Genomic DNA, 18,479 nt, shown 5'->3' with positions numbered 1-18,479 from the left:
AACTCTCAGCTTTGATCTCACAAAACAAAATCAGAACGACAAATGATCCTCAGAATGAAAGGGTTAACATACGACCAGCATTTGATGGCTCTGGGCCCGCGCTTGCTGGAGTTTAGAAGAATGAGGGTAGGTCTCATTGAATAGTGAAAGGCCTAGATAAGAGTGGATGTGGAGAGAATGTTTCCAGTAGTGGGATAGGCCAAGTCTAGAGGCACAGTCTCAGTCTTAATAGAAAGATGCCCCTTCAGATGAGGAGGAATTTCTTTGGCCAGAGGATGGTGAATCTGTGGAATTCATTGCCTCAAAGGCCAAGTTATTTGGTATAATTAAGGCAAAGGTTCATTTGTAAGGGCATCAAAAGTTATCTAGAGAAGGCAGGAGAATGGGGTTGAGGGGAAAAGTAAATCAGCAATGATCGAGTGGCAGAACACAGAGTGGGCAGAGTGGCCAAATTCTGGTACGTCTTATGGTCTAAATCCATAAGTTACTGCTTTTTCATCCCAGGATCCTGTGTGTTTGCCTTGCACTGCTTTCAACTACCTTCTGTACTTCAAGAATTGTTAAGATTACTCAAACATACTTGCATGAATAGATTTTAATGATTAGTCCATGCTGGAGCAACAGGCTATTAAATTTCTCACAGAATAAGTTTTCAAAAGTTCCCAATTACAGGTGTCCCCTGCTTTATGAATGTTCGCTTTACACCACTTCACTTTTGCAAAAGACCTACATTAGTAACCTGTTTTCGCCTTACAAAGAGGATTTCCGCTTCTATGAAAAATTTTCCCATATAAATTAATGGTTCTTCACTTTATGCCATTTCGGCTTAAGAAAGGTTTCATAGGAACACTCTACCTTTGTAAAGGGGGGGGGGGGTACCTGTACCAACATTAAAGTGACTGACGTGCACTTCTAAGATTTATCCTACCATTATAAAATAATTGATTGCAGTGTATCAGTTACAATCTACAGTGCTTTGGCATCTGACCTGTATTGTTAATAGTGCAACATCTTTCTCAGCCAACTAAAGGATGCATCCCATTTGAATGAGTGGCTGATTCGCTGTGAATATTATGTTTTCTTCTATTTCAAACGTGGTAGCTTTGACCATGATTTACAGAAAGAAACAGAACATTCACCATATGATATAAGCACTCTGGGAGTCCATGGACTCAGGGATTTAGATACAAAGGCCATAAAATCACGTCTTCACTTTACTCTGAGGCACACAGCCATAACTTTGGGAAGCAAGATTGGAAAACTCATGTGGAACCAAATGAGAGGACCCCTGAAGAAATGGACTGCTGGCAATGAAGGTCAACTGTGAAATTCAAAAACAAATCCACGATTAAAATAAACCATTATTCTTCAGTAATTTGAGTGAATGATTTCCTGGGTTTTGGAGAAATACATCTCCAAATAACTATGATACATCTCCATTTGACAAATAACTAAAATATTGCAGCAATCAATGATAGCAATCCAATTTGCAAGAATGATTAACATTCATTTCTAAAATGAAAAAAAACCCTATCGCCAGTCAATGGATCTTCGTTTTAATCACAACTCCGAGGTTCATAGGAAAATATCCTTTACAGAGAGGAATTTAAAAGCTAAATCTATTCTGTCCTTATGTAAAGAATCGTTTTATTTTAATTTTGTAAAGAATTATTCTATGTCCTTAGTATGACAAATCTACCCAGTTCTTGTGTAATTTAAGGATAGATGCTAAAAGGATACCTGAAGCAAAATGATATTTTAGTCTGGTTAAGTAATAATACTAATATAACAGTCTTTCAGATTAGGATTTTTCCAATTGCTTTGTAAATATTTAAACAGATTTAAAATCAGAATTTGACCTGCCTCAGTCACAAGGGCTGTCTTTCACATAGCTCACGACAGACAGATCAGCTTTCAAAAAGTTTCCATTGAGTGTTCGAGTAAAAAGAGGAAACCAGTGTAATTGTGGCTGCGCGGCAGTGTGGAACGAAGGGATTAATCATGAAAAATAAATGTGATGTATAAACTCTAATCTGTGAGTATAAGTTAACAGTTGCAATTGTAATGTACCAGTGTGAATGAAGTCTCAGTACTGCAGTGTAGTTAATTTGGTGATTTTTGCAGTGGCTTCATGATATGCTTATTCGCCAATTTCTCAGAAAGAATTAGTTTCAATCAATCATTTTCCTAGACTTAACAATATTTGACTTGTTCAAATGTACAAAGAGTTAAAAATAGCAAAGATCAGTACAGGAAATAATGTGATCAGTATTTAGAAGGCGAAGTCACATTTCAAATGCAAATCTTTCATTGAAGTTCGCACTTTCATTTTACTTTAATTCATCTTCTGATTTAAAAAAGTTTTAAACACATCTTAAGTTAGCATATTTTTACATTACAAATGAAGTATTGCAAATTTAATAATACTCAATCTGTTATGAGACCATTTGTCTTTCAGCTCACTTATTAATGCACAAAATTCTTGCAATCCCTGGACTCACTACTCACATATTGCAAGATTGCGAACTGTAGTGCCTGGATGTGTGGTTGAAGCAAGATTCAGGTTGAGAACAAACTAAACTTTACTGGGGTTCAACATCTTGCTCCCTTTAAACTCCCTGGGTTGATTGTGTGGCGGTTGGTCTGGAGTTGTTGTTGTTTTTTTCTTGTGTTGTGGGGATTGGGGAGGACACTAAGCTCACTTGTCTTTAATTTAGGTGCTTTTTTGTTAAATTCTCTTCGTTTGTAGCATATTGTTATTGCATGCTTAATCTTGCACTGTATTAATGCTCCCCACTGGGATTTGGGGTTTTTAATTTTGTAAAATGTTTTGAAAAACTAATTTAAAAATAAATAAACAAACTCCCTGGGTTCAATGGAAAATATATTATTGCGTAGCATGCATATAAAAAAAACAAATTATATGCATTGAGATAATAAAGAGTCTGAGTAATCCAAAAGATCTACTAGCCTGATACCACCACATTCCTGGGATCCTGGATAGCAAAGTTGCACAGCATTTACAAATGAAATCACAGCTTTAAAAAATCAATCTTGTTCCAAATTTTATTGCTTTTTTTTAAAAATTGTTCTTGCCATGGTTCCAAATAAATTTATTTGATGCCAACATGCAAAAAGCTACAACTCCTCCTGATCAGTGCGTTCTCGGGAAGAAATCCAGCGATTTACAATCAATTCCTGAAACAAGGAGATAAAATTATTTTACAGCATTTCCTTTGCTTCAGAACCAAACAGCTACAAACATTAATGCAACAATTAAACTTGTCTAATTGATATTTTCAGCAAAAGAAATCTTGGCACCTGAACTTTAATTTTCTTCATACATTCTGGTGATGTCATTTCTTCCTCAGTCATATTTGATGGCTTAATCAAGTAGCATAACAGAAGTTCCTGAAAGAAAATGATAACATTTTTAGTGTCCATACTAAAACTGAAACTACTGATATTAAAGACATTACATACATTGGAGGCGCAAGCAGTTTATCAGTATCTTATGGACTAAGAATGCTTTCATCAGACTTGACATTGGGGCAAAACCTGAAACAACCTTCAGATGTTTCCTGACCTGCAGCATATCTATGCAATGTTCAGTCATTTTTAGCATTCATTTTTTTAAGTCAACAAAAAGATTTTGACTTTTACTAATCTGTTTAAAAATTACAACAAAGAAGTTAACAGCAAACACATTTCACTGTGCTTCCTCTACTGATGCTGGAAGACCTGCTGAATATCCTTAGTACTTTGTGCTTTTATGTCAGATTTCCAGAATCTGTAGTTACTTGTACTGTATTTCCCATGGTTTGTAATACCTGCTGACAATAATTATATACAGATAAATTAGCTTCCAACCTGATGCAATGAATATTGATTTCTCCTTCTGGTTAAAAGAAAATTCTTCCCCTTCTTTTTCTTCTATTCCCCACTCTCAGACTGGTGTGTCGTGGGAGCTGGAAGATCTTTGGCTGTGTGCCCAGAGCTTGGAAAAAGCGAGGCAATGGATTTTCAACATGGTAAACCAGCGAGTTGTTTGGTATGTCTCCCCTCTCGCTGTGAAAGAGGCATCTCTTTCTCCCTTATTAGAGAGAGAGAGCGAACCTGCGGTACGTCGAATACCGGGTGAACGCGTAGTCCTTGGAGTACTGCAAGCCTGTGTTTTTGCTGTTGCTTTTGCTGCATGCTCGAGTGCTCAGTGGCGGGTAACAATGCTTTTTTTTGCCAATGGGGGGAGGGGGGGGATTGTTGCTTTCTGCCACTTATACACGGGAGAGAGGGGAGCTGGGCGGGGGACTTTAGGGTTCTAACATTTAACTATCATTCATTCTTTGGGGCACTCCTCTGTTTTCATGGATGGCTGCAATGAAAAAACATTTCAGGATGTATATTGTATAATTTCTCTGACATTAAATGTACCTTTGAAACCTTTTCTCACCTGCCTATCATCTCCCCCTTCTCCTATGATCCACCCTTCTCTCCTATCAGATTCCTTTCTCTCCTGTCCTTTACCTTTCCTACCCACCTCGCTTCACCTATCTTCTAGCTAGTCCTCCTTCCTCTCTCACACTTTTTTATTCTGGCATCTTCCCCCTTCTTTTCTAGTCAAGATGACCTTGGCTCGAAATGCAACTGTTTTGTTCATTTCCATAGATGCTGCCTGACCTGTTGAGTTCCTCCAGCATTTTGTGTGGATACCAGCATCTGCAGACTTTCTCAAGTTTATACAAGAGTATGTTGTGCAGCAATACCATTTGGTGTTTAAGGTTGCAGACATCCCTCTTGCGTATTTCAGAAGCAAAGCTCAGGCATCTATGATAGAAACATAGAAACATAGAAAATAGGTGCAGGAGTAGGCCATTCGGCCCATTTAAGCCTGCACTGCCATTCAGTATGATCATGGCTGATCATCCAACTCAGAACCCTGTACCTGCTTTCTCTCCATACCCCCTGATCCCTTTAGCCACAAGGACCATATCTAACTCCCTCTTAAATATAGCCAATGAACCGGCCTCAACTGTTTCCTGTGGCAGAGAATTCCACAGATTCACCACTCTCTGTGTGAAGAAGTTTATCCTCATCTCGGTCCTAAAAGGCTTCCCCTTTATCCTTAAACTGTGACCCCTCGTTCTGGATTTCCCCAACATCGGAAACAATCTTCCTGCATCTAGCCTGTCCAATCCCTTTAGAATTTTATACGTTTCAATAAGATCCCCCCTCAATCTTCTAAATTCCAGTGAGTATAAGCCTAGTCGATCCAGTCTTTCTTCATATGAAAGTCCTGCCATCCCAGGAATCAATCCGGTGAACCTTCTTTGTACTCCCTCTATGGGAAGAATGTCTTTCCTCAGATTAGGGGACCAAAACTGCACACAATACTCCAGGTGTGGTCTCACCAAGGCCTTGTACAACTACAGTAGAACCTCCATGTTCCTGTACTCGAATCCTCTTGCTATGAATGCCAACATACCATTTACCTTTTTCACCACCTGCTGTACCTGCATGCCCACCTTCAATGACTGGTTTACAATGACACACAGGTCTCATTGCACCTCCCCTTTTCCTAATCGGCCACATTCAGATAATAATCTGTTTTCCTGTTCTTGCCACCAAAGTGGATAACCTCACATTTATCCACATTAAATTGCATCTGCCATGTATTTGCCCACTCACCTAACCTATCCAAGTCACCCTGCATCCTCCTCACAGCTAACACTGCTGCCCAGCTTCGTGTCATCCGCAAACTTGGAGATGCTGCATTTAATTCCCTCGTCTAAATCATTAATATATATTGTAAACAACTGGGGTCCCAGCACTGAGCCTTGCGGTACCCCACTAGTTGCTGCCTGCCATTCTGAAAAGGTCCCGTTTATTCCCACTCTTTGCTTCCTGTCTGCCAACCAATTCTCTATCCACATCAATACCATACCCCCAATACCATGTGCTTTAAGTTTGCACACTAATCTCCTGTGTGAGACCTTGTCAAAAGCCTTTTGAAAATCCAAATATACCACATCCACTGATATTGAAGACTATGGCCCAGCCACTGAGCAAATAAGATTTAAAGAATAAATCCAAGTTTAATTGTTTTATTATCAAAACAAAAGAAACTATGAGCAGCCTCCAACCAATCTGAAATTGCAGTTCGGGCTCCTGCTAAACATTTGCAGTAGCTGTAAGTACACCAGCATGATGGGAAAAGGTACAACTGATATAACAAAGGAGGTAAAATATAAATGGAAAAACACCTTCTTTGGAAAGGCGTTGAACAAATAGTGTTTCCTTTTGAAGTTCATGTACAGATGATGCCAAAGCAAACAGCATTTTGGATTTTAAAAAGTATATAGGGAAAAAGAAAGCAACAGTTAAGTTATACTGAAGAAAATTTTGAGAATTTTAGGATTATGATTAATACAAATGACACTAAGCCTACATCAGAATGATAACAAGGATAAGATATGAATGCCAAGACTATTGCTATTTGCATCATAAAGAGCTTTAATAACTTTGAGGCATCTAAAGCCCTCTACAGCAGGAGCTCCCAACCTTTTTTATGCCATGGACCAACATCATTAAGCAAAGGGTCCATGGATCCCAGATTGAAAACCTTTGTAACACAGGACACGGGCGTACACAAATTCTTTTGCCACATGTTGAATATCCAGTGTCAGTTTAAAAGCATTAAAAGTTTAGGAGGAATTTCTTTATGTAGGGCATTAGAACACGGGATGGAATATTTTATTATAACAACAAACTATGGAAAAGAGCATTGCACCTTTTAATAAAAAAGGCTCAAAGTAATTGAACATCAGAATTTGCGAAGGATCAATTCCTTACAAATTGCTCAATTGCCAAATGCACCTCCCCTTTTATTTTTAAAAACATCCAATGATTGTATGGTGATCTTGCTGATGAGGCAAAGGAAGGTGCCCACAGTAGATGTTTACGACAACCAAAGGAAGAGTTTGGTCTGAAAATCTGTAATCCACAGATAAATGACTGGGGAAACCTTGGAAATCGATGAAAAAGTTTCCATTTCACTATTAAAAAGCAGAATGTACAGAAATTGAGATGAGTCCTGATGTCAACAACATTGAATCATTCTTGGGTTGGTTCAGGAGAATCTTTACCTTAGAGACATTCGTAGTTGTTCGAACCAACCCGGCAAGTGACCTCCAGGTAAAAGGCCGGCGTTGAGAGCCCTGACAACTGTCATCAACCATTTCAACCACTACTGAATAACTGTAGGCAGAAAAAAATCAAATATTATGAAAATAGAATTAGACTCCATTGCAAGTATTATTTTAACTACACCATTCATACCTTGCATGATAAAATGGAGGTCCTTTTCGATACAACACTAAAATACAAAGGAAAATCGACTGTTATTTTAAATCTGATACACAAAGTTTTGTTGTAATTACAAATTGAACAACAAACTGCAAGTCCAGGATCCAGCTTCTGCAGCTGGATCCTGGACTTCCTGTCAGATCACCAGCAGGAGGTTAGAGTGGGCTCCCTCACCTCTGCCCCTCTGACCCTCAGGGCTGTGTCCTAAGCCCCCACGTTTATTCTCTGTATACTCACGACTGAGTTGCCACCCACAGCCCCAACCTGCTCATTAAATTTGCCAATGACACTACAAATAATAACGAGTCAGTCTACAGAGAGGAATTCATCACAGCGGTGTCAAGAAAACAACCTCTCCCTCAATGTCGCAAAAACAAAGGAGCTGGTTGTGGATTACAGAAGGAATGGAGACAGGCTAACCCCCATTGACATCAATGGATCTGGGGTTGAGACAGCACACAGCATTAAGTTCCTTGACATACATATCACCGAGGATCTCACGTGGTCTGTACATACTGGCTGTGTGGTGAAAAAGGCACAATAGCGCCTCTTTCATATCAGACGGTTGAAGAAGTTTGGTACGGGTGCCCAAGTTCCAAGAACTTTCTACGGGGGCACAATTGAAAGCATCCCGACTGGCTGCATCACTGCCTGGTATGGGAACTGTACTTCCCTCAATCAGCAGAGGTCAGTGCAGACAGCCCAGCACATTGGTAGATGTGAACTTCCCACTATTCAGGATATTTACAAAGACAGGTGTGTAAAAAGGGCCCGAAGAATCATTGGAGACTCAAGTCACCCCAACCACAAACTGTTCACATCTGCTACTATCTAGGAAACGGTACCGCAGCATAAAAGCCAGGGCCAACAGGCTCCGGGACAGCTTCTTCCACCAGGCCATCAAACTGATTAAATCACGCTGATAAAATTGTAATTGTATGTTACATTGCCTGTCCTGTTGTACAGACTATTTATTATAAATAACTATAAATTGCACATTTAGATGGAGATGTAACATAAATATGTCTCATATACCTCCTCATGTATGTGAAGGATGTAAGTAATAAAGTCAATTCGATTCAATACTTTGAGTCTGAAATAGGAGAAAAATAAATGACTTGAAATACTCATCAGGTCAAGCACGTTTTGGAGGGGGAGAGAGGAAGTTCAAGTTTCAGCTTGACGAGCTTTCATTAGAACCTGGGTAAAATAGATGATGGATTTTTATTTTATTGAGATACTGTGTGGAGTAGGCCTTTCCAGCCATTTGAGCTGCGCTGTAGGGGAACCCACCAACATAATCCTAGCCTAATCACGGGAGAATTTACAATGACCAATTAACCTACCAGTCAGTACAGTATGTCTTTAGACTGTGGGAGGAAACTGGAGCAAACAGAGGAAATCCACAAGGGGAGAAGGTACAAACTCCTTACCGGCAGTGTCGGGAATTGAACCCGGGTCACCTGTACTGGAAAGCATTGTGCTGACCACTGTGCTACCGTGCTGCCCCATTGCAACATGCAAGTAACTCATTCTGGATTTATCTCTTATCTTATTTCCCAATCTTGTTGCATTTAAACTAATCTTCTCAACACTTTATTTTCCTTCAGCAACAGATATGGCTTGCATTAAAGAAAAAGGCATAATCTTTCTTCTTAGGAAATGAATCTCAACTATCTCTACAATACAATTGCAGTTCAAACACCACCATTATTCCTCATTAGGCAGGAAATTATTAATAATATTGATAATATTAGTTGCTCCTTCTAAAAAATGATAAGAGAACAAATTTACCTAAGATGCAAGCAAAGATGCTCAGGATTATAGTCAGGTACTTCACAGAAATATCTGAGCTCTTGAGATTTCCAAAATAGATCTCATGTCACTCATATTTATCTGTAAGCTTTTTAAATGAGGGGTGCATGCTTTACTATTGCTATTAAAGGGTAACCTGATTCTTTTACTGGTATCCTATTTAGACACAAGTATCTGTGTCTCAGAATGTCATTCATAAAGGATATTGTGTTACACTGGCAATGAGTCATTGTTCCACGTGCAAACAATGTGCTGTGAAAGAAAGGTGGAATGCAGGTTTGGGGCTTCCAGCTACTCATCCCATATCACATTCTCTTTTTCAAACAGCTTGTCTGTAATGGCCTGATGCCAGCAGTGGTGAGGAAAGGTGGAAGCAGAGGGCATCATCCTTGGCAGCTCTACCCATTTTGAAACAGTAACAGCAGGATTATGTATCCAGAGACATCCTCATGTCACAAGGTGCTGAATAACCAGTAGCACAAAATAACATAATACACAATTCCTCAAGATTTCAGGAGAAGCTGAAATACATCAGGCCTATGGTACACCGATTTACAAGCAGCTTGCTAAGCGTGGTGCTATTTACTTATGAAAATAAACTAGCTAGGTTAAGCGTGGTGCTATTACGAGAATAAACTAGCTAGGCTAATATGATTTTCTTTGGAATACAGGAGGCTAAGTGTACAAGGTTATGACTTGCCTGAGCAATGAAAATGTGCTTTACTGAACAAGGAATTTATATCCCTTAGCAAAAAAAAAAGGTCAAAGACAATATTTAAGATGATTAGAGGGAGTTAAAGGAATTTTCCCACCAAAATGTATCAGACCTGGAACTTCCTCCCTGCAAAGGCATGAGAAACACATAGCATTTTTAAGATCATACCTAGTGGAACACTTGATATGCTGTATATAATATAAACTATGGATTAGAACCAGAAAATGATCAAAAAAACTAATAATTCAGCTAGCAGCAACGTGTGCGTAATGAGCTCACACATACCATATTTGATATGATGGGCAGGGCTCACATTAAATGTTAAATTCAAGGGGCAGCACCAGCATGGATTTGATGGCAAATTCTCCAGCATTTGACTTGAAATCAGCCATTTCTGACACAGAAGAGAACTTCCAGCTGAGCCACAGTTGCAACTAAAGCTTCAAAAATATTTCCTTATGACTGTGTGGCTAAACACAGCTCCAATGCCATATTCAAGTTTACTGATGACACCACCGTCATAGGCCAAATCAAAGGTAATGATCAGCAAATAGGAGGGAGAAAAAAATCTGGCTGAGTGGTATCATAACAACAACCTCTTACTCAATGTCAGCAAGACCAAGAAACTGATCATTGACTTCATGAGAAAGAAACCAGAAGTCTATGAGCTAGTCTGCATTGGAGGATCAGAGGTGGAGAGGGTTAGCCACTTTAAACCTCCAGGTGTTATTATTTTGGAGGACCTGTCCTGGGCCCAGCACATAAGTGCAATTACAAAGAAAGCACAGCAGCATCTTTACTTCCTTAAGAGTTCACGGAAATTCAGCATAGCATCTAAAATTCTGACAAACTTCTATAGATGTGTAGTGGAGAGTATATTGACTGGCAGCCTTAAAGTTCAAAGTACATTGTCAAAATATGAATACTGTACACAACCTCAAGATTCGTCTCCTTACAAGCAGCCACAAAACAAAAAAAAAACAATGGAACCCATTAAAAAGACCACCAAACACCTAACATGCATAAAAGAAAAACAAATAGTGCAAACAATAAAAGTGAGCAAATTGTTTTCAATCTGAATTTCATGAAAGTGAGTCCACATGAAGCCAGCCACAGCTGATTTAGGAGCCCGTTGGTTGCAGGTCACAGCCTCGGTTCAGTACAGAAAGCTCTCGGGCCCGGGCTCTGCCTTGACTCAGTTCTGGTGCATTGAATCACCTCCAAGTCTGTTCAGGCAATGGCCAAACATTGGCTCATACCATGCTCTCTTGCCCGGGCCAACTCTCTCAATTCGGCCTGTACGTGCAATGCCGCAATTGCTCTGCACCTTCGCAACTCCAGTTTACACCACGAAAGTGCCAAGTCATACAGGTGGTTCAAACACCGAAAGGGAAGTTACATGTTACTGATTGCAGTCATCAGGGACCCCCATCACCCAGGACATGCTCTCTTCTCACTGCTAAAATTACAAAGCTGGTACAGGAGCCTCAAGGTTCACACCACCAGGTTCAAGAATAGTTACTAGCCCCAACCATCAGGCTCTTGAACCAAAGGGTATAACTACACTCAACTTCACCTGCCCCACCATTATAATGTTCCCACAACCAATGGATTTACTTTCAAGGACCCTTCATTTCATGTTCTCAATATTTACTGTGTATTTATTTGCACAGTTCATTGACTTCTGCACTCTGGCTGAACTCCCTAGTTGAGCAGTCTTTCATTGATTCTGTTAGGGTTATAATTCTCTAGGTTTATTGAGTATGCCCACAAGAAAATTAATCTCAGGGTTGCATACAGTGATATATATGTACTTTGATAACAAAATAATTTGAACTTTAAAGTGAAATAATCCATACACACTCATTAAAACATAATTCCACCTTATTTAGTACTTTAAATATGTGTTCATAACTATCATGACATCAGCTTCCAAAAACCAAATTTAGTGATGATTGTTTAATTGTTAATCAGTTTTAATAATTTAACTGAATTGATGCAAAAATTTGAAAATTGGGCACTATTGACAGGATAAAGCACTAAAACAGCTGGAAATGCAAAATGTACCTAGATAAATATAGGTGGTGGTGTGGATAGTAATGAAGGTTGTCAAAGAATACAATAGAATATAGATCAGCTGCTGTTACAGATGGAGAAATGGCAGTTGGCCTAATCCAGGAAAATGTGAGTTGTTGCACTTTAGGAATTCAAATGCAAGGGGAAAGTAGGCAGTAAATGGCAGGACACTTCGAAGCATTGATGTACAGAGGGACCGTGGGTGCAAATCCATAGCTTCCTGAAAGTGGCAACTCAAGTAGATCGAATGGTAAAGAGGGCACATGGCACGTTTGGCTTCATCAGTTGGTGCACCATGTGTAAGTGTCACAAAGTCATGTTGCAGCTCTGTAAAACTTTGGTTAGGCTGCGATTGGAGTATTGTGTGCCATTCTGACAGCCTCACTACAGGAAGGACGGAGTCTTTGGAGAAGATGTAGAAGAGTTTTACCACAATTTTTGCCACGATTAGTCAACATTAGCTACAAGGTGTGGTTGGAAAAGCTTTGATTGTTTTCTGTGCAGCAGAGGCTGAGGGAAGACCTGTTCAAGGTTTATAAAATGAGCGGCATAGAGTCCAAATGCTAGTGGTAGACGCAGATATAACAGAGGCAGATAGACATACATAGGAACATGCAGGGGATGGAATGAAATGGATTGTGAGCAGGCAGATAGTTTTAATTAGCCATCATGTCAGCACAGATATTGTGGGATGAAGGGGCTGTACCTGTGCTGTACTGTCCAATGGCCACCATGTCACCATTCCCAATATATCAAGGGTGTTGCCACGTCTTGAGGTATAGTGAAAGGTTGAATAGGTTAGGATTTTATTCCTTGGATTGCAGGAAAATGAGGAGAGATTTGATAGAGGTATACAAAATTATAAGGGGTATAGATAGGGTTAATGCAAGCAGGATTTTTCCACTAAGGTTGGGTGAACTAGAGGTCATAGGGCAAGGGTGAAAGGTGAACTATTTAAAGAGAACCCGAAGGGGAATTTCTTCACTCAGAGGGCGGTGCAAGTGTGGAATAAGCTGCAAGCAGAAGTAGTGGATGCGGGTTTGATTTCAGCACCCAAGAGATGTTTGGTTGAGGGATTTGGAAGTCAATGGTCCATGTGCGGTTCAATGGAACTAAGCAGAATAACAGTTTGACTTGGACAAGATGGGCCAAAGGGCCTGTTTCTGTGCTGTTCTACAACTAAGGCTTTGATGATGACGACTCAAAAACAACAATACTTTCAGCCGTCAGACTTATAGTCTTGTACAAATTTACTTCAAACACTGGCTAAATCTTCTATATAATAATAGTTGTTATATGCAAAGTAATCAGTACCATGCAAAAGCTTGAAAGGTTCAGTTTGTAAAACTTCCCTGCCACATTTTACATACATTTTTACTTCTAAATTATGGGTTGAAAGGTGATCCCATCTCAGTGTACCTCTGCGCTATTCTACACGTTGTAGTAATAGGTTTAGAAAGATCATACAAACAAAACAGGATTAAAGCAGATCCTGATCATGTTCTCACTCAGCATTAGATGTGTACTTTCTTCAACAGCAGGACTAATTGAAGAGACAGTCAAGGTTCAACTAGGTTTGTAAATCTGGATCACAAAGACTGGACCAAGTAAGGACGTCAGATTTTCTTCCCTGAATGATATTAATGAACTAGAAGGATTTTATAAACTCAATCCACATGCACATTCATTGGCCACTTTATTAGATGCAGGCGTGTAACCCAGTGAGGTCTTCCGCTGTTGTAGCCCATCATTTTTAAGGTTCAATGTGTTGTGTGTTCAGAGATGCTCATCTGCACACACAGTTGTAACACCTGTTTATTTGAGTTGCTGTTGCCTTCATGTCAGCTTGAACTGGTCTAGGCATTTTCCTCTGACCTCTCTCATTAACGAGGTGTTTTCACCCACAGAACTGCTGCTCACTGAATGTTTTTTGTTTCTCGCTCCTTTTTCTATAAACTCTAAAACAGGGGTTCCCAAGCCCCTTTTTAAAATGGTATTGGTCCATGGCATAAAAGGTTGGGTATCCCTGATCTGGAGACTGTACTGTATGAAAATCCCAGGAGATCAGCAGTTTCTGGCACCAGCAATCATTCCACAGTTAAATTCACTTAGATCTCATTTCTTCCTCATTCTGATGTTTGGTCTGAACAACTGAACCTCTTGAGCATTTACTGATTGGCTGATTAGATATTTGCATTAATAGGCAGGTGAAGGTATACTCAATAAGATGGCCACTGTGTATTTTACGGTAAGTAATGATGCCCTTCTAGTTTTATTTCTGAATTCCTTACCTGTTCTTAAGACATGGTGGGATTCAAACTTATTTCCAGATCCACAGTCCACTAGTTCATTAACTTGACCACATTGTCACCATGCCCCAAACAGTAATCAGACACAATTTAGGACATTTCTGACCTGTTGAGTTCAGTTTGTTATTTTGTAAATTCTGAGCCATTAAAGTAAAAGACTTCCACTTATATTTGGTGTTCAGTCTCAGGACCACCTGAAACACAACTAATCAATTTTGAAATATGGTCTCTGTTGCAATGTATGAAATATCATAGCAAATTACCCACGAAGACCAGTGTGATAATGACTACAATCTGTTGTTTTAAGGAACGTTGGTGATAGTGTTATGCCTGCAGCCCCCTCCTTTGTGAGAATCGCACGATCACTATTGGGTTGGATCAGGGGACCCAGGAAATGAGAGAGAGACGTGCGGAATGTCTCGTTCCCCCGGCAATATAAAGCCACGGGACATGGCCATTGTCTCCGGAAGGCGAATTTGTGGATTGAAGACTGTACTACGTGGAAGCCCTCAGGCAAAGTGGGCTGGTTGAGGGAGGGATTGCATCACCCCCAACCTGATTGATATCTGCGACCCTGCGAGTCAGGATAAAAGAGGGTCTGTGGGAACAGCCCCTCAGACGCACCAGAAGAAACGCTAGCGATCCCGTAATAGTGGGAAGCCATTTGAAGGAGGCCACGTGCGTTCAGTTCCGTTGCCTGGGACAGGTGGCTGGTACCACGGAAAATGGCTTTTAGCTAACAACGGGGAAACCAACTCCCCCGACTCAAAGGATTGGCATCATAAAAGACCTGGGCAAGTTTAAACCGTCTCTCTCTTAAACCCAAAACGCTGCAGCTTGAACGAACTAACAGTGACCGTTATATTTCCATCGGACAATACATTATCCCCTAGACAACGATAGAGCTATTTCTTATTGATTATACCCGCGCTTTTAGATTTAGTATTGATGACGCATATTATCTGTATGTTTGCATTAATCTTATTTTTGTGCCACTTTATCAATAAATACTTTTAAAAATAGTACCATCAGACTTCAACGGACCTCTCTATCTTTGCTGGTAAGTGACCCAGTTACGGGGTACGTAACAATAGAAGTATAAATATTGGCCCGAGTACCCCAATCTCAATTTCTCCTTGAACCTGTATATTTTGCCAATGACAATATAATGAAGCTCACAGTGTGAATTAATCCCATACTTACAAAGGTCTGTCCCATACTTCAATCCAGTTTTTGGCACCCAGCCTTTACTTCGAAAGTAATGATAGCCCATGTAATTAGTCTTGAAGCCAGGCTGAATTGCACTAAATATTTCCCATAATTTTACAATAGTCAGAGGCTCCTAAAGTAAAGCAAAAGACAGGCTACTATTAATATTTATAATCTTCAATAACAGAGACTGCTTGGCTATTAATAGCTTCATTCATCGTCAACGGCTTGACAAGCAAATAAAACGTAAATCAATACTGCTAATGATTCATACTATTGAAGTGCTAAAACCTATCCTTCCTTTGTATAGAATGATACTGATGGACTTGTGCGGTGTATACTGTTCTCTGTTTATATTTCGTGTTTCTGATAGGTTACCTCTTCTCAGTGTGTTGTATTAGAAATTTCTTCAGGTTCAATCTCTGTGGATATATTAAATATTTCAAAAAGGCATTATTTCAATATTGTTAATTTTATTTTCTAAGATTACTATATTTTTCATGGTTTCTAGCTATGTCTCTTCAGATAAAAGCTCTTCAGGTACAAAATTACTACAAAATCCTACTCTGAGCCCAGACTTAATCTAAACCCAGGGGTGAGAGTGCTGCTTCTGGAATGAAACGAGGTTTTGTGGTCTGTAAGATTTAGTGCACATTGTACATATAACAATTGGGAGAGGTTTGATCCATTCTAAAATTCTCTGTCCAAAAGAGAAATATAAAACTTACCTCATTGTGATAAACAGTTAAACATCCCAAGGCATAAACAAGGAAAAAAGCCTGAAACAGTGAAGTTAGAGATAGTTGTAAATACTGCTGAAAGTAAGCATTTTGCAAATCATAATTCAGAAATGTCACACAGAAGTAGCAATTGTGTGTTAATTAAATAAACCTTCAAAATAATAATATTTGCAACTATGAAAAAGGTTTATATGTATTAAGACATGGGAATTACTAAACATTAAAAATGGGCTGGCTATATATGCAGTTCTGTTTAGTATTATAGGCAATTGTTTGGGATTAGGGATCATGTGCTTGCTTTCATATGCTCATTTCAGCTCAGTTGTTGATGGCTGAGAGCTGATGACATTTCTTCACACATGGATGCACCTGAAGTGCTGAGCAATTCCAACATTTTTTTATTTCCAGGTCAGACGAAAGGTTTTGAACTTGAAGCACCATCTCAGTTTCTTTCTCTACAGATGTGTCCTAACATGCTGAACACTTCCAGCATCTTCTGTCTTCTTTTATTATTGAGGTTACTGTTGATTAACATCTCAGCTTGCAAACTATTACAAAGCAGTGCAAGATGGAGATGAATTTCTGCAGGCAGCTAAATTTGAGAAGAACCTTCACAATGCCTCTTAATTGATGGAATTAAAATATTTGTAGGGTCAATGAAGCATCATTGATGCAGATCCCTCATTTCACAGATCTTTTCTATCGTCCCTCCAGATAGATACAATCTAAACCGTGATTTTGGAAGTAGTTCTGTAGCCACCTGGTGATGATAAATCAGCCACAAGCTGATGATAAATTTCCCTCTAGCATCAAGAGACTTCTCTGTAGTTACCACAATCAGACCCTTCTCTTCCCATGTTTCCTTACGACATGTGAGGACAACTTTCAACTGATCAAGTAAATGCTGGCTTTCAGAGCATTCCAGTCTCATTCCCACACTTATTTGCCTCTAACCTGTTTTCTCTCATGTGCCCATCAACACCCATCCCCCCAACCTAAAATCTTCTCTTATCCACCTATAGTGCAGACAGTTTGTAGTAGGCTACAAACCAACTAGCATACCTTTGAGATGTGAGATGAAAGCAGGGCACTCAGTGGAACATCATGTGGTCACAGGAAAAAACATTCATATTCTATACACAAGGCAGCAGGATAGAATCCTAGTCATTGAAGTAAAGTGGCAGCAGCCACTACTACTGACTTGAAGTGGGTCATAATTTATGGCATCCGTAGTTGGCCTAGCATGGTCTTCCCTTCCTAGAAATGGAAGATGAGGTCGTGAATTTGTGACTGCAATTCTTCTCTGCCAGTTTGCAGGACTCTGAGGCAATGATGCAGCTGTCTGCTCCCAAGGACGACTTGTTTTTCCAGCTGGCATACATGCTTTTATATTGCTAACTAGCCAGAGATAGTGGTGAGACTGGACCACATAACTTGCTGAAGTATGGAGTCAAAAGTGCTCATATCAACGGCAGAACCACATCTGAAGAGTTCCTCACAGAACTCATGCATCTCTGCTCTTGATTAGATTACCTCTGATCATATGCCTTGGCAGGGTGAATACTAAGCAATAGATAGCTTTGATACTGATGAAGTATAAACTCACTTCATGGTTTCTGAATTACCTGTTGGACCTTTGGCTTTGGGTAATGACAGAGCAGTTTATTTTCTTCAGAGACATGGCAGAGCCTCTAATCCAAGGACAAGGCTTTTCTGTACTTAATTATCTCCTACATCATCAAACCAGTCCTGATATTATTTGGTAGAAAAGCAGGCTCTAATTATTATAGACCTTGGGGCACTTCAGATGCTGTGGACACATTAGCAGAATGCCGGATTGTCTAAGAGCAAGTGTCACAGGGTCTTGAGACTTTCGGCATTGAAAGTACTGATTGTGGATGATCAGCCATGATCACATTGAATGGCGGTGCTCGCTCGAAGGGCCAAATGGCCTACTCCTGCACCTATTGTCTATTGTCTGTTGACATTCTTGCGCCAAGGTTGCTACCACCATTTTTTGAGGCCAGGCTGGTGGAGGTAACAAAGCAGATGAGGTGGTGGCCAGTCAAAAAGGTATTGCCATCTATTTATGGTGTTGAGGTCTCTCACTCAGACAATGATACCATTTTGTTAGGTATGCCTGGATTGGAATTGACACCATGAGATCTTGTCCTCATCTTTCAGGCAAAACAGGGTATTTACTATGTAAAAACTATCAAATTATTTTATCAGACAAGGCATTCTGATGGAGTC

General features: G+C 39.8%; 1 protein-coding gene across 4 annotated transcripts in view; it reads right to left on the bottom strand.

Moving 5' to 3' along the window:
* Window positions 1-3,054: 3,054 nt before the first annotated feature.
* tsen2 (TSEN2 tRNA splicing endonuclease subunit) overlaps window positions 3,055-18,479 on the bottom strand; it is a 38,113-nt gene continuing 22,688 nt past the window's right edge. For all 4 annotated transcript variants that reach the window (XM_073072129.1, XM_073072126.1, XM_073072127.1 and 1 more), the window contains exons 7-12: window positions 16,215-16,265; window positions 15,481-15,619; window positions 7,336-7,372; window positions 7,143-7,254; window positions 3,322-3,411; window positions 3,055-3,198 (exon numbers count right to left, since the gene is read on the bottom strand). In XM_073072129.1, the coding sequence (XP_072928230.1) occupies window positions 3,139-3,198; window positions 3,322-3,411; window positions 7,143-7,254; window positions 7,336-7,372; window positions 15,481-15,619; window positions 16,215-16,265 (489 nt within the window). In that variant the 3' untranslated portion in view covers window positions 3,055-3,138. The remainder of the gene's footprint in view (window positions 3,199-3,321; window positions 3,412-7,142; window positions 7,255-7,335; window positions 7,373-15,480; window positions 15,620-16,214; window positions 16,266-18,479) is intronic.

This window comes from Hemitrygon akajei, chromosome 19, assembly GCF_048418815.1.
Source record: "Hemitrygon akajei chromosome 19, sHemAka1.3, whole genome shotgun sequence".
In the NCBI taxonomy this organism is placed as follows: Eukaryota; Metazoa; Chordata; class Chondrichthyes; order Myliobatiformes; family Dasyatidae; genus Hemitrygon; species Hemitrygon akajei.
The sequence above is the reverse complement of the archived record's forward strand: the minus strand, read 5'-3'. Positions and strand labels throughout refer to the sequence as shown.